This window comes from Piliocolobus tephrosceles, chromosome Y (genome assembly GCF_002776525.5).
Source record: "Piliocolobus tephrosceles isolate RC106 chromosome Y, ASM277652v3, whole genome shotgun sequence".
NCBI classification, from domain to species: Eukaryota; Metazoa; Chordata; class Mammalia; order Primates; family Cercopithecidae; genus Piliocolobus; species Piliocolobus tephrosceles.
The window spans coordinates 3,794,149-3,811,150 of NC_045456.1; the positions used below are offsets into that span (position 1 = coordinate 3,794,149).

At 40.9% G+C, this 17,002-nt stretch overlaps 1 protein-coding gene across 4 annotated transcripts in view; it reads left to right on the plus strand.

The window, feature by feature from the left end:
- Window positions 1-17,002, plus strand: part of LOC111531657 (SH3 domain-containing kinase-binding protein 1) — a 307,782-nt gene that overhangs the window by 153,518 nt on the left and 137,262 nt on the right. For all 4 annotated transcript variants that reach the window (XM_026451886.2, XM_023198963.2, XM_023198967.2 and 1 more), the window contains exon 5: window positions 5,879-6,084. In XM_026451886.2, the coding sequence (XP_026307671.1) occupies window positions 5,879-6,084 (206 nt within the window). The remainder of the gene's footprint in view (window positions 1-5,878; window positions 6,085-17,002) is intronic.

A 17,002-nucleotide genomic window follows, 5' to 3' on the forward strand; every position in this document is an offset into this window, starting at 1 on the left:
TTAGACTTTTTTTCTTTTTAATATTAGATGGTATTTGTTTGGAGTATGATGTTCTATTAGCAATGAAGAATGATGAGCAAATTGATGTCATAGTTTCAGGCAAAATTAGATGCTAGCGTAAGTGTATGGTTTTGTGTGTAAATTTTAAAACTCTTCCCTTTTATAGTGTTTACTGCCTTCAAGTACTAATATTTAACAGTGACAGTATACTATTTCCCCCAATAAGATCAACATTACTCATATTCATAACCTTTCCAGTTGGCTGCGTCTTTTGCTGTTCACATAGGACACCTATGTGTCCTCACCCAGCCCCAGCCCAGACTACATCTCAAATTGCCTTGCTGCCAGTGCACAGAGAGACTTTGCAGAAAGGCTTGACCATTCAGAGACATCACAGCCATGGTCTACCTCAGTGACTCTCAGACTTGGTCTTGGGGAAGAACACATGGAAGTTCTAGTGTACTTGGAGGAACACTATCGAAATATTGCCTTTTAAAAATTCTTACACTTCCTTTTTTTCTGACACTTGAGAGGACTGCTGCTGTTAACTTTTAGAGGGCCTAGCTCACAAAACAGCTGTGTTCTGAGGACTAATGGTGACTTAATGATTGAAGTTAAGCAGAATAAAAAATTGCCCAAATAAAAACTAGCCACTGTTACTTGCTCCACTTTTGTCATCAAAGTCCTCAAGAGCTTCACATCTAGCAAGAACGTTTGAAACTTTGTTAGTCTTCAGATTATTCTTACACAGCCAGTGATTTGAATGCGTAAGTTTTTGCTTTAATTGGATAGAATGCATCTGTCAAGAAGGGCGCATTTCAAAACAAGGGTGTACCACCATGGCTGTAGGACACGGAAATTGGAAATACCTGATCCCATTTAAGTTGTTGGTCTGATCATTCACAACTCCTTTCCTATATGGGGAGGGCCAAGGCCCAGAAGCTGACAGTGTGGTTTCTCTTGGGTTTTCCATTTTAACATGGAATGTTTCTAAGAAGTGAGACAAGTTGCTCTCTCCCTTCACTTAGTTCTACTCCCTGCTTCTCTGTAAATGTAGCCTAGCTTTTTCATCCTCCAGACTTACTAGGAAGCTGTATGACTGGCCTCCAGTTTGAATATTTAATTAACAAGCCATAATATAATTTATTTCTCAGATAATTTAAAGTAATATGTTTATTAATTGAGTTTGCCTTTAGCAAATCATTTTGCCTGTCGGTGGTACTCTCTGTAGGGCCTTTGTGTGTGTGCATGTATGTGGGTGTGTGTATGGGTGGGTGTGGGAGGGTGGGAGGGTGGGCTGAAGTACACTCAAACCAGGGCAGTATGTGTGTATTCTGTATAGTTGCTCATGGTTCCAGAGGTATTTGGGCTCTAGCCAAGAGTTCAGCCTTATGCAATTGATAATCTCTGTTACGATAAACTTGTAACAGCAAAAAAAGATAATTTGACATTTGACACTGGGTGAGTCCTATGTCCTCATGCGTAAGTATAGTTGCATGACTGACACAACAGAATCCCAATTAAGATGTTTTGAGAAATAGGGTTTTCTGGTGTCCTTGGTGTTAAGCAGAAAACCCCATATGTTTATATTGGATGCCACTGTTGGTTTCAAACCTTCGTGGTGAACCCCCGCTCTCCAGTATATTAATACATTTTCTTGCTTAAAGGTACTGAGGGTGACAGATCTTTTAAAGAGAATTCTGTGTCTTGTTTAGAATCTTGGGGACATGAATATTCGTTTTTATCATGTAGGTCTCTAGGGGTAGAAGATAAAGGATAATGTGTCTAAATCTGTATCATGCATAGGTCGTAGTCTCCAAAGAGAAGCTTGTGCTGTACAATTGAGTTAATTAAGGAGTCCATTTGATTGGATTCCCTCTCATTAATTGAAGTTTTCCTATTCTTTAAGTTACAATGTTGAAATGGCTTACAGGTTTAAACTGGGCATAATGTACATGCCAGTCATTTGCAGAGGCAAGCCCCAGTTTTTGGGTGCTCATGCCATACTGGTTGCATGGGGACTTTGGGCTCATTCTGTAAAATTCTTAAATCCTGCTTAATGGTCTCTACTTAATTTTGTGGATGAAGCTCTTGCAGCAGATTCATTGAAGGCAAGTTCAGTTAAAGACTCTTCCTCTTCCTTCTTTTGCCATCATTTGCTCCCTCCTCCCCGCTCTCTTGTTTTTCTCTCCCCTTCTCTTCTCTCATTCACTGTCAGGAAAGACTACCTTTGAAGGGACAATTCTGTACCGAGCTGCACCGGGAAAGACGGAGGGCCACAGACGCTATTACAGTGAGTGACCTTAACAGCAGAAGGCAATTGTAAAGATAAGATCTGGGTACTTGTGTTTTTTGATGCAGCTGCCCTTTCCTGAGCTGCTCATGCTTATGCCAAGTGTCTGTGCGAATTTCTGACCCAAGGACATGGACTTATTTGTCTGAGATAAGTGCCATCTCCTTGATGTGTGCTAAGAAGCATTCCCAGCACCAGCCCCTGGCGCTTTTGTTTGCTTTCTGCGTCTATCATGTATGTGATATGCGTGCATGAACCGTACGTGCAAACAAAGGAGCAGTAGCATTTGTCATGGCATATGTATTTGTACCAGTATCTCTGGGCTTCTGGGGTGGTGTAAGATGGCTTCCTGCAGAGATGTCAACCTCTCATGGTTATTGCTTTTTCTGAGTGGGTCATTGGAAACCAATAAACCATTTTGTCATTGTGTGGTTCAAAGAAGTAAGAATTTGGCATGAAAGTTCATGCCAGAAATGGCATTTTGCTTTGCTCACTCAGCCAATCACCACATGGCAGACTTTTTTTGGCAGGACCAATGTGTAGCCGTTTGTGTTGTGAAATAAGGCTGCCAAAAGTTGAGGGGAAGGAGATGAATGAGATACCCTTAGAACAGTTCTTGCCACACAGTAAGCTCTATCCATGTGAGTGTTAAATTGAAAATAGATAAAAATATCTCATGGATCTCAACTGATCAATGCTGGAAGACTGGGTACATTCCATAAAATTGGACAGTTAAAGAACTTTCAGAAACAAAATTGAGGAGGCTTTCTAATTTTTTTTCACCTTGAAGGAAAAGCATCCACCTTAGTGTGCATATACATATATGCATACATACATATATGCATGGATGTGATGAGAGAGAGAGTTCAGACATGAACACCAGAGCCATGCTTCACAAACTGGGGTCAAGTTTATTCTCCTTACCACTCCACCATGGGAAGGTGCCTGGCCCTACTGCACATGACCTCACTACACATGCAGTGTGCCGCCTGTGCCTCGCTGTGGGAGTTTGACAGCACCTAGATTGCTCTGTACCCTGTTCATTTAGATGACTCCACCACCAGCCACATGTCTGGAAGTTACACCAGTGCACGCTGTTAAAACACTAAAGCATCGCCCCAGTCACCATACTTTCTGTAGGTCTCTCACCACTGCCTACCTGTAATGAGCCCTTCATGAACCAACCCCTATCCACAGTCCACACTCTGGGTTGCACAACCCAAGAGTGTCACCTGGCATTTTGGGCCTGACATGGGGACATTTTATGGGATAACGTGCATGACGGGCATGAGTCACTAAAAGATATATCACCAAATGAACATGAAAATGAAGAGTCACCTTTCTTTCCCTCTAAAGGGAAGGAACTAGATTTTGAATTATTTTTTACCAACACAGATAGTTAGATGTTTAATTTATACACTTAAAAGTGATAGAACCAGCCTTCCAGAAGTTCTGGAAGAAAAATCTGCCGTGTGTTTCCTTCCTGGGCCATGCTTGTGTGGTTGAATGACTGTGCAACCTCTCCCTGTGTAACGTAGAGTATTTCTCACAGTGATTAGTATAAACATATTAAGATGGGCCCAGAAGACAGTAAATCCCAAAAACCAGAAGCTCAGTGAAATGAGGATGGCAGTGGCTGAAAATATTATGGTTCTAGCTAATACTGAATGATAGAAGAACCCTTCAAATTCTTCTCTTTGGAAAACTAAAATAGACTTGCCCTAATCTGTCTGCCCTGCTGCCTTCCGGTGGTGATGGGAGGAGCGTGCTGAGGGACGGGGGTGGTGATGGTTTCTTTCCACTAATGGTTTCGTTATTTCACCCTCAAATGGCTCTTTCCAAGCCAGAAAGGAATATACAGGTCATTTATCACGTAGAAAGAATCCATATGGCAAAATGAGAACATGTTGAGGGGGAAGTGATACAATATTTAGACTCCAAAATTGTATCTCCAGCAGGGATATTTGCAAAAACAATGAACAGATAAACACACAAATGGATAGCTAATGGGGGGAGGGTTCTTGATGTTTACGCACTCTAATCCTGTCCTGTGAATTGCAGCCGACCCCCTTGTTGTGGGCTGTTCCTCATTCGGTCCTGTGTTCTTGCTCACAAATGCTGGTTTTCAGTTAATTAAAATGTACACCGGGGATCTTCCTCCTCCCCCACCTTTTGGCTTAAAAATACCATTTTATGGAAAACAGCAGCAACAACAAACAAAACCATTGTTTTAAGGGTTTGATTCTGAAACGTGTTAGCAGTTTATAATGACCTTTCTATATTTTGTCTGTTTTCATTTAACAGTTTCTTCCTGCACTGAGACTTCCTTATTTGAATGACTTCAACATTTTATGAGATTTTATGTGAGCAAGTATTTGGTGTATCATTCTTATGGACTAGGAGGCCACCTTACCTGTAGGAAGATAATGCACAATTGGCTAATAGAGAACAACATTTGATGGCGTACTTTCATTTCAAGGGCATGGTTGTGATCAGGAGTTGTGTAGTAAATGTTCAGGAGCTATTCTACACCTCTAGAGGCTTTCAGAGACAGGTTAATGATAGAGTTTAGTATTCCATAAAATATTCTTTGAATCCTGCCCTTTTATGGCATAATTGATATACTGACCATCAAAGGAAGAATGTACATCCAGAAATTAACTAGACACAAATAGGCTCTTCCTTTTAGGAACATGATTATGGGCAGAGCATGGGAAAAAAAGAATCTGGGGAGGTAAGTGTCCATGTTGTCTTGCTGATAACTATTTTATGACGCCCAAACACATGCCACAGAAGGTCACAGAAAGAGTATCATGTCCCCAATGTTCTTCTTTGGAAAGGTATTCAGCTTTGGGAAAACAATGGTGTTTAAAGGAGAGAAGAAGGGCTGTAGGTTTGGGGGATTCTGGCCTCTGGGAGGACGGCTTCCTTTCCCCCTTTAACAAACCTGATCATCTTGCTAGTGACACCATCTTAATGTCAAGTTTGGTTTAATGCTTTCCTAGAGAAATATGTCTGCATGCATTTATTCCTTGTGAAGCCATCCAAAAAGATTTAATTCTTTGGCAGTTATAATTTTGTGTGGTTTCTTTAATTGCTAATTTGTTTAAATGGCTTTTAGCTTTACAGTTTCCCTTTAGGAAATGTTACTTTCATTGCTAATTGCTAATTGACATGAGTCATAGAGATTGGAGGTACAGTATGTGGTACTGACTGGGTGGGGAGGCGACAAGGTGGGTGGGAAGGGTTACTATTGCACAGGCTATGGCAAAACAAATTTGGATCAAAACTAGGCTCCCGGCTAAAGAGGGGTGAATTTCACATATACGAAGATCTCTGCTTTGGAATTAGATTTGCTGAAAAGTTGTTTTGATTCACATCTTAAAATTAAAAGTAAGGAATGGGGAGATCAAACAAAACTCAGAGCCAGTCAAACTACTCAACATACTGAAGACAAAAGCCTAGTGCAAGTTATCCTGTGTCCAGTCACACTTTTAGAGGTGATTCCTGGCCGGTTGTGAAGTTCTTCTTCAGGGCTCTGGCTGATTTCTGAGCTCTTTCTCTCCCCATTCCCCCTCTTGACAGGTTTAAGGGAAACCACAGGCTCTGAGAGTGATGGGGGTGACTCAAGCAGCACCAAGTCTGAAGGTGCCAACGGGACAGTGGCAACTGCAGCAATCCAGCCCAAGAAAGTTAAGGGAGTGGGCTTTGGAGACATTTTCAAAGACAAGCCAATCAAACTAAGACCAAGGTCAATTGAAGTAGAAAATGACTTTCTTCCAGTGGAAAAGGTATGTTTGACAGTTTCTATTTGATTTCAACATAATGTGGAATATCCAAAAGTACGTTGTGGGGTTTGGTGCCAGAAGCTTCCAATTCCTCTTTTAGGATTTCCATGTCCTCATGTACTAGCTGTTTGTCCTGTCTCCTGTTTTAGCTCTCCCTCTATGTGGGAACGACTTGCCTCGAAAGGCTCATGCTCTAGTTTGCTGCTTTCTTTCTTGCTGATCTTTCTAGGAAAGGTTTCTCAGGATGACTTTTCAAATGGACCAACACTTCTCTATCTGCTTCCCAGAAAAACCCCTCATTCCTGGACCCACCTAAGGGCATGACCCTGACACTTTTCAGACACTGGCCAGTCTCTCCCTCCTTGTACATTTCTCTAGTGCTTTGTACTTGGGTGTGCTGACTGTGGTTCTGCACTAGAGTGAAGGAATTGTGCACCTTTTCTCTAAGAGTTAGTTGGAGATAATCTCAGACTGTTTAAAGGAAGTCTCCTGCGGGTGTGAATGATGGAAATGGCCTGTGCTGTGACTCCCTGGGTTGTTCCCTTCAGGAAGCTGGCTGTTTGCTTCTGCCTCTGGTTCTGGGCTAGCAAGAGGCAGGCAGCATGTTGCTGCTGAGTACGTGGTTACCACAGCAACACACCCAGAGCCCTCCTGCTTGTGGCTGCAGATGACGTCTACTGTGGTATACTTCTAAGCATTGTAGCCTTGCTTAGGAGTTGATAAATACTGTGGAATTTTCCAGATTATAATAAGCTACACTTGTGCTGTGCTTAAGGAATGTTTGTTAAAATTCGATCTACTGCTGAAATGTTTGCTTTGACGTCTGTGCCAGCAGATTTGGGGAATGGGGTATTGGCAACCTCTCTAATTCAGGTTTATGGTTGACTTTTAAGTGTGTTTGTTTGTTTGTTTTTGCTGGGATAATATTTTAAAGGTTGCATCATCTTCTGCAGCTGTAGGACATCCACCCCTCTACCCACCCTCAGCAACCTTGCCCAGTGTCATCATGCATTAGAAACAGAATCTGAAAAGGAAACTTTTCGAACACTAAATCCCTCTAGACATGAGTCAGGCAGAAAGGGCAGATACCTAGAAATTAAAAACTGTTTCATTTAAACTCTTTTTTTTTCAATGTTGAAGTTTCTTTCTGTCAGCATTGTTCCTTTCAGCAATCAATATATGATATTTTTCAAGATCTGAAAACTAGTGTCCCAGCTCTTGAGCTCACTTCTGTTTCATATGGTCACATTCAGATTCCTGTAAACATTTACAAAAGAGCAAGTCCCCATGTTGGAAAGGAACAATGGATGCAGTTTTTCTTCATTTTATTCAAGTGGTTGAAGTGAAAATGACCATTGACTCAGTCAGCAAACAGTTTATTCCTTTTGTTTGTTTTATGATTCCTGGCCTTTATCTTCTTCATGTAGGAGGACTGTGTGTGTGTTTGTGTGTGTGTGTATGACTCTAATTATTGCTATTAATATTAGTTTTGGCTACCAATAATAAATTGAATTACTGTTGATAGCAATGTCAATGTCAAATATAATACTTGAAAGTTTTTATCCCAGCACATTTCTTTCCTGAACCTCAGAGCTGTATGTCCAACTGCCTGCTTACTTCAATATCTCCACTTGAAGATCTTAAATTCATATCCATTTGCCTAAACCTGAGCTCATCATCCTCCTCCAGCTGCTCTACCCACAGCCTTCCCCATCTCAGTTGAAGGCAGTGCCATCTCCCACTCCTGTTGCTCAAGACAGAAACCCTCAGGTTGTCCCTGACTCTTTCTCTCAGCTCTGCCTCCTAAGTGTGTCCCTCATCCACCTAGGTCTCATCGCTTCCACTGCTCCTTCATAGTGATTTCTGCCTCTCCCCATCCCCCTACAGTTTAGTCTTAAGAGCGAAGCCAGGGAGAACCTTTGAAAACCCAAGTCACATCATGCTACTCATCTGCTCACACCCCTGCCAAGGCTTTCCTTAGAAGAAAAGTGGGACCCTATCCTCATTACTGCTGGGACTTCCTCCCCCACTGCTCTCCCTTCACTTTCTTCGTTCTGGGTCCTTGCTCTTCCTCAGACATGCTATGCATACTCCTACGGGGGGCATTTGCTGTAGTCGTCTCCTCGGCCTGGGCCACTCTGCATCTACCTGCCCACTCGGCTGCCTCCCTTTCCTCCATGCCATCTTAGCAGAAACCTCACGCCATCCCCCTTCCTGGCACTAAATATTTTGTTCTCTGTGGCACATACCATCTTCTAACAGATTTATTTTTGTTGTATCTATCACTTATTTGTTTACTAATCTATGTGCTTAGAACAGTGCATGGCACATTGTAGGTGCTCAATAAATATTGTTGAATGAATAATATTAAAATCTATGTTAATGCTACACTTTAGAGATTACAGACATCTCTAGAATGAGAGTATTGGGTGAGATAATACAGCACTTGTATAGTTGAAAATATATCAATTGTATAGTTCACTGCACCTCTGTGAAGCAGAGAGTTGACTTATTGCATTGATATTGGTGCCATGAAGTGTTAACTTCATCAGATACATATATGTGTGTGCGCATGGGTGTTGAACATCCCTAATCCAAAATCTGAAACGCTGCAAAATCGAAACTTATTGAGGACCAATATGATTCTCAAAGTAAATGTTCATCGGAGCATTTTGGATTTCGGATTTTTGGATTAGGGATGCTCAACCTGGATGTATTCTGCTGATATTCCAGAATGCAAAAAGAGAAAAAATTCTGAAATCCAAAACACTTCTGGTCCCAAGCATTTCAGATAGGGATATTTGACGTGTGTGTGTGTGTGTGTGTGTGTGTGTGTGTGTGTGTGTGTATGTGTATGCATTCATGTATGCATCTTGATTCCTGATTTGTCTGCAGAATGAAACCATATGCTGGAAGCTCCCTAAACCCATTTCTCATGTGGAGCCTCTGGGGAAAACATAAACTTCCCAGCCTGCTTTCTGGGTGTGGACAATTTTTACAACATCTAAGACATTTGAAACTATCTCCACCCTGTGTTGTTGGCGCCACGGATAGTTGCATAGATTTATGGATCCATCATGTTATTGTACAACCTGGCACAAGAGCCAATAAGTGTGATACTGTTTTATTAGCATAAAACCTAGTTTTCTTCACTTTTGAGATGGTTTTGTGTCTAAGATTTATGTCTAAGGAAGAAAGCTTCCTTTGAGAATTGAGCTCGTTGTTTTGATTTTTAGAAGCACAAATTGGATCTTGTGTGATAGCATTCAGTAGGTGAGTCTCAAGTAGGTCTCCTGCTCAGGCTGGGACAGTTGGCCTTCTGAAATGTCTGGCTTGATAACTTGGATGAGGGAAAAAGGGAATCTGACAATTATTAACAGCTGTGAGCATCATCGTATACTTTTCATTTGTGAAGTTTATTTCTTTATTAATTTTGAAACAGAGTCTTGCTCTGTCACCTAGGCTAGAGTGCAGTGGCACAAGCTCGGCTCACGGCAACGTCTGCCTCCCAGGTTCAAGCGATTGTTGTGCCTCAGTCTCCTAAGTAGCTGGGATTACGGGCGCACATCACCACACCCAGCTTAATTTTTTTTTTTTTTTTTTTGTATTTTTAGTAGAGACGGGGTTTCACCATGTTGACCAGGCTGGTCTTGAACTGTTGGGATTACAGGTTTGAGCCACCATACCTGGCTAAGTTTGTGAAGTATTAAGATCCACTTTTCTGAGTCAGTAGATAATCTTGTGCTTATCTTATATTTTAATCTATATTACCCTACCCAGAGTTAATGATTAGATTATATACCAGGAAAGATATTGCGTAACATCCCTCCACCAACTGTGAATAAATAGTTTATGTAGTTATTCTTGCTTCTCTTACCAAGCTATAAGGAAGGATTCCATTTATGAATCTTTTAAATACCACCAAGTGGGTATGTCTCCAAATGATTTGTTGAATGTATCATTTAACTGAAATATTTACAGCTGAGATGATTTAATGTCTGGGACTTGCTTCCTATAGTCCAGAAGATGAAAGAGTGGAGCATAGAGGAGACATTGATCATGAGGTGTTACTTGTTGAAACTGGATGGTGTATACATGGGGGTTCATTACACTCTATTTTTGTGTATGTTGGAAATTTCCCTTGAAATAGGTAAAAGGGGGGAAAAAAAGAACCTTGGAGAAACATGTACCATTTAAATCAAGCTCAGATGTAAGTATGTGCTGTATCAAAATAGTGGAAAATGCTATGTGGCTAAAGATGAACCAAGTTTAACCTTAGAAAATTATAGGGCCATAGTACTATCGTCCTAGCTGATTGACCTCGGCAAAGTTGGCCTCAGCTGGGCCATCTGTAAAATGGGAATACTTTTTTTTTTTTTTTTTTTTTTACCTATCCTACCTCACAGGACTTAAAAAATACATACCTGAAAATACTTTCTAAATATGACTCATTTCAGCTAGCGTGTGTTGAGTGCTCACTAATTATGCTCAGTACTGACGATACAGTGGTGAGGGAGACCACGTCACTGCCCTCAGGGAGCTACAGAAAAGTAAATAAACAACAATAATAGAGGATAGGAAATGCCATAATCAGGCTGAGAACACAGTGTTGTGCTGTAGGAGCCCTTAGGCATTGCAAGAAGTGGTGAGTTATTAGGGAGGCTCGAAGGTGTTCGTTCATGTGTGTGTGTACCAGCTTCTTACAGGAAGTGATGTTGAGGCTGAAAACCATGGGTCCAGTAGGCATAGAGTTATTAAGGTAGGGAGAGCAACATCTATAAATATCTTGAAGGGGGAAAGAGATAGCACAGATGATGTGTAGAGGCTCCAGCAGGATGTGGGGAAAGAAGCAGGTCCCAGATCATGAAGAGTCTTGTGAGACTTGTTAAGAAGTTGGACTTGATCTTGAGAGCAATGGGAAACTATCAAAGTGTTTTAAGCAAGAGAGTGACATGATCAGATAGGTGGTTTAGAGAAAGTATTCCAACTACAGTGTAGGGAGTAGATTACAGAAGACAGGGTGAGTAAAATTCAAAAGAGAAGTAACAGAAACATACTGGCTTTCCTGATAAATAGCCCCCCACTCCAAATCTAGGTTCTAAACCAGTTAATTAGATGAGTCAGTGAATGGATAATCAAAGTATTTTGCTGATTTTTTTTTCATTATAGATATCCAGTTGACCCAGCACTCTTTATTGAAAAGATTATCCTTTCTACACTGCACAGCCCTATCACCTTAGTCATAACCTAAGTGGCTATATATAAGTGGGCCTATTTCTGGACTCTGTTCTGTGGGTCTGTTTTTCCTTGTGCCCATTCTATGCTGTCTTATTCCTCTTCAAGATTACCTAAGTTATTCTTGGCCCTTTGTATTTTAATTTAAATTTTAGAATCAGTTTGTCAACCCCCCATCATAACAAAAAAAAAAAAAAAAAAAAAAAAAAAAAAGCCCTCCTGGAATTTTGATTGAGATTGCATTGAATCTGTAGATACTTTTGATGACAATTGGTACCTTTCTAATTCATGAACATGGTATATCCCTCTATTTGTATAGACCTTATTTTATTTTGTGAAACGTTCTCAAGCTGAACACTTACGATTTGTGATCTTGCTATGCATATGTTTTATTGCATGTCATTACTGATGAAGGCAAAGTTGGAAGATATAGATTAGTGTGAGAGACAAATGGGCCTGCCAGCTGATTCCCAGAATTAGACAGATTTGCCCACACAATCTCAGCAACATTGGACTAACTCAGGCCAATGTGAGATAGAAGGACCTGCCCCTTGAGGAACAGCAGAGAAGGCTAACTTCCAAGAGGAGGAAAGAGAAGAGCTAAGCTGAGCATGCCCAGTATATTTTTCTTAAATTCACCTATCAGATAAGTAATTTCACTCTCCCAGGGAAGGATACATAAAGGGGAAGAGAATGGCAGGAGTGTCTAGTTGTGTCCAGAGAGCATCCATTTGAATTTCTTTACATAGAAGGGGACATCAAGGTAAGGGATGTTTTAACCACTTGAACTATTGTCATGGAGGGAAATGGATGGTTTGGGGAAATATTTTGAAGATAGAATCAAGTTTGATAGTATGTGGGGGATAAAGAAGAGGGAGGACCTGAAGATGGTGCCTTGGGCAACTGGCTTAAGCAGCTGAGTACTATTTTCGGATTAGAAGACACTAGAGAAAGAAGATATTTGGGGAGGAAGGACATGGGTTAGACTAGCTGGATTTGGAGGTTTCTTGTGGCACTGTATCAAGTAGAGGCATCCAGCAGGCAGATGGATAAATAAGTCTGGTGGCTGGGAGAGAACTGTAAATGTAGGTTTCAGAGTCATCAGCCTAGAGATTGGGTTGGAAGACTCTGAGCAAGGAGGCAGTCCAGACAGGATTGTGTTCTCATGAGTGCAGCTGGTACCTCTGTCTCCCACCTGTGGACCTGAGAGGGAATTTCCTCATCAGGCTATTTTCCTGTGACCCCAGCCTGGCCCTACTCTCTTTTTCTAAGCTCCTTCCCTTTTTATGAGTCACTTAGATGATCACTTCTGACCAACCACATAAGGAAAGGAGTGTCAGGTATTACACATGGATAGGTAAGTTACAGATACTCGAGTGAGTCTCAGGACCTAACCTGACATGGCTTTATATAGAATAATGCTGGCTTTTTGGTACCAGCTGATTCCATGTCCTAGTCCTTTAGGCACTACCAGTCTTGGCCGACTTAATTATTGGAAAAAGCAGTCTTTTTTGCCTTGCTGGAAAAGAGATTTCTAAACTTCATGGTTTGCCAGGTTGGTTGTTTACTGGATTCCCCACAGAGAAATCTTTCAAGAAGCTTCTTTCCCATGGTCTTCCTGTCTTAGCTGATTTCCATTAGTGACTTCTGACATCTCTCTCTTGAATTCTGTCTACACTTTCTAAAAGGTGTTGTGTTTGTAACAGTCTCTTTTTCAACTCTTGTCATCTTGAATCTCATTTATAGAATTATAGTCACCCAAGTTAATGCCTTTATGGTATCTACATTGTAGCTTTCACTTGTGACAGATAGTTAGAATTAAAATTGTGTATAAATGAGAGTGGCTAATCAAGTTTTTAATTAGCCAAATTACAGTAAGAGAATTTAAATATTTTCGTATGTATCTCAGGTAGTCTTTTTTGTATTTAATTTTTCTGGGTACATAATAGGTGTATGTATGGGGTACATGAGATGTTTTGATACAGGCATGCACTGTGAAATAAGCACATCATGGAGAATGGGGTATCCATCCCTCAAGCATTTATCCTTTGAGTTATAAACAATAAAATTATACTCTAAGTTATTTAAAAATGTACAATTAAGTTATTATTGACTATAGTAATCCTGTTGTGCTACCAAATAGTGGGTCTTATTCATTCTTTCTATTTTTTATGTATCCATTAACCATCCCCACCTTCCACCCAGCCCCCACCCAGGTAGTCTTTTTATCCATTCTAGTAAAAATGTATTAAACTGTATAATCATATAAAGTTAAAACATGTCAATAAAGTGATGATCTTTGTTCCTTAAAAATGAGAGATCTATGTTCTAATCCTTTGAAGACTAGAAATAAGCTCTAGAGACCTCCAGAAGCTAATGAGATATACTCTTTGACTGATCAAACACAAGGGTCAAAACCTTGTTGTGATTATCTGAGACCTAAATGAGCTGTCCCTCATTTTGGTTGAAAAATAAGACGGTGTCTCTTGAGTTGTTGGAAAACCTGTGGTTTTTAATGAGCAGATGGTGTTAAGATGCCCGCTGGTTGCCTGGGTTGAATGAAGTGTTTGGGATTTTCAGACATTCTCCATGATGTGCTTATTTCACAGTGCGTGCCTGCATCAAAACATCTCATGTACCCCATAAATACACCTATTATATACCCACAAAAATTAAATAAAAAAAAAAATTAAGAAGACTACCTGAGATACATTTTCAGACTTTGGCTTCTTTCTCCTCAGAGTATCTCTGTTTTGTTTCCTGATCTGGAAAAGTAAGGAAGGAGGAGGGGAGTTGGTAGGGAAAGGGAAACAGAAACAGTGAACCAGTATTACAGGATTATTCTTTGTCATGTTGGGTGCTGCTTTCTGTTTTGTATATGTTTGACGTGAACTTTCTAAAACACTCAGCCTAGTGTATTGTCTAAGAAATATTTAGTTGCGTCCAGATTGTCACCAAGAATCACGTTCCCAGAAGGTTTTCAAATTGCGTTTTTAAGAGTATAGTGGTTGGCCGGGTGCAGTGGCTCACTCCTGTAATCTCAGCACTTTGGAAAGCCGAGGCGGGTGGATCATGAGTTCAGAAGATGGAGACCATCCTGGCTAACACGGTGAAACCCCGTCGCTACTAAAAATACAAAAAATTAGCTAGGCGTGGTGGCATGTGCCTGTAGCCCCAGCTACTCAGGAGGCTGAGGCAGGAGAATCGCTTGAACCCAGGAGGTAGAGGTTGCAATGAGCTGAGATTGTGCCACTGCACTCCAGCCTGGGCGACAGAGCGAGACTCCTTAAAAAAAAAGAAAGAAAAAAAAAAAAAAAAGTATAGTGGTTATTAAACATGGAGGACAGATAGCCCAGGTTCAAATCTCAACTCTGCCTCTTCCTGGGACAAGTTACTTAACCACTCAGTGCTTTTGATTCCTCATCTGTAAAATTAGAGTAACAAGAGAATCCACCCCAGAGGCTTGTTGTGAGGATTAAGTAACATGTAATGGTTAGAGAAGTGCCTGGCACATAGTAATCACTTGATTAATGTTAGTTATTATTGTCCTTATTGTTATTAAAGTTGAAAGAGTACCTATAAATGACAGTACATTTTCCAGGGTTATTTCTTTATTGTTTATTTATTTTTTATTTTATTTTATTTTAGTTTTGAGGCAGGGTCTTGCTCTGTCATCCAGGCTGGAGTGCAGTGGCAACCTCTGCCTCCCAGGTTCAAGCAATTCTCTTGCCTCAGCCTCCCAAGTAGCTGGGGTTATGGATGTGGGCTACCATGCCCGGCTAATTTTATATTTTTAGTAGAGATGGGGTTTCACCATGTTGGCCAGGCTGGTCTTGAACTCCTGACCTCTGGTGATCCACCTGCCTCGGCCTTCCAAAGTGCTGGGATTACAGGCATGAGCCACTGTGCCTGGCCTCTTTAATTTTTTATTATGGCAAATTTCAAACTCCAAGAAGTACAATGGAAATTTGCTATATCTGTGTTAGCTGTTTGTTTCACATCACCAAGTCTTAAATGTCAGCTGCTAGAAAGTAAGTGCCATAATTTGGGACCTTGTCTGTGTTAGTCACCATTTACTGTTTATAAAAATAGTTGTTAAATGATAGTTGGCCCTCAGTAAATATTTGTGGACTGGATGAATGAAGATAGTGTTTTGTGCTAATCCAATTCTGGTTGGGATCTGCTTGCGGTCTAGCTAAGATTCACTCTTCCATTTGTTCATTAATTCACTCATTCATTCATTCACTGAAGCTTTATTGAATGCCTTTTATGAATCAGCAGTGTGAAGCTTTATTGAATGCCTTTTATGGATTAGCAGTGGTAGCTCTGGGATTTCTATGTAAATGAACAAAGGGGTGGCAATCCATTTGGAAAGGGATTGGCTAAATGGCATGTCTAGATGTTTTATTTGCATAGTAAGTGCAGTTTTTTTACCTGACAGGTTATTTATTTGGGGCGGAGTAGGTCTGGTGTGGTTCATCTGAATGGAGTTAACACCTCCTGCCCTAAGTCATACCTTGGATCAGCTGTCATATACAGGCTTCTCATTTGATGCTTTGGGTTGTCCCTACATTGGAGAGAAGGGGGTGTGTATAAAAGTCATTATAATATAAGGGGAAAGACTAGCAGAGGCACGTCCAAAGCATCAATGAGAATAGAAAGGAAGAAACTACTAACTTTCCTCCGGGTCAAGAAGGAAGGGATGGGGTATCCTGGGTCTCTTTTTAAGGAAAGTGGTATATGAGCAAGGTGTTAAAAGATGTTGGGAATTCGTGGTACTAGCAGTGTGTGTGTGAACAAGGAGAGAGCATGAGTATATTGAAGGAAGAGGTGGGTTAGGCTGGGATGCAGGGGCCGTGGTGGTGGTAGTGGAGGAAGTGGGCAGCTGAAGGGGAGGCGGTGCCTCTTCCTGCAGGGCTCTGCCAGCCCACTCACAAGCTGCCCTTCTTCTGGGTGGGCAGGCAAGTTGGTGAAGGAGTTCAGTTGGGCAGCAGCGTGATCAGATTTATACTTTAGAGAGATAACTGGGGAGGTGCCGAGGAATGTGAACTGGAGATGGGAGAGGAAGTAGCTGGGAGACTTGCCAGCCCCGGGGCTCCGTGGTTGATGACTAATTGGCCAGGCACCAGGAACTTCTAGTAGCTCTTGGAAAGGGGCAGATGGGCCCACCTCATGCACACTCTTTAAGCTGGATCGCCGTTGCCTGGGTTGGCAGCAACACTGACAGAAGAGCCAAGTTTCCTTTCAAAGAAAATTCTTTTGTGTATTTTGGGAATGAAAAAGCCAGAAGTCAGCATTCTACTATCTTCATTAATAGATAGGCTAAGAAGATAGAGACAATTTTTAAATTTTAAGTTGAGAGGGCCTTGTTAAATAGATTTACATGATATACACATGGGCATAAACATGTATGACTATAAGTCACAGATATTTATTGTGATTATTTATATATACCTTTACATTCAGCAGGTTTACCTTTCTAATTAGTTTTTTAATCAGCTTTTAATTTTAGAGTAGTTTTAGATTTATGGAAAAGTTGTGAAGATAATAGAGTTCCCACATACCTTACACCCTGCTTCCTCTTTTGTTAACATCTTGCATTAACATGGTACATTTCATATTATCTTTTTTTTTTTTTTTTTTTTGAGACAGAGTCTTGCTCTGTCTCCCAGGCTGGAGTGCAGTG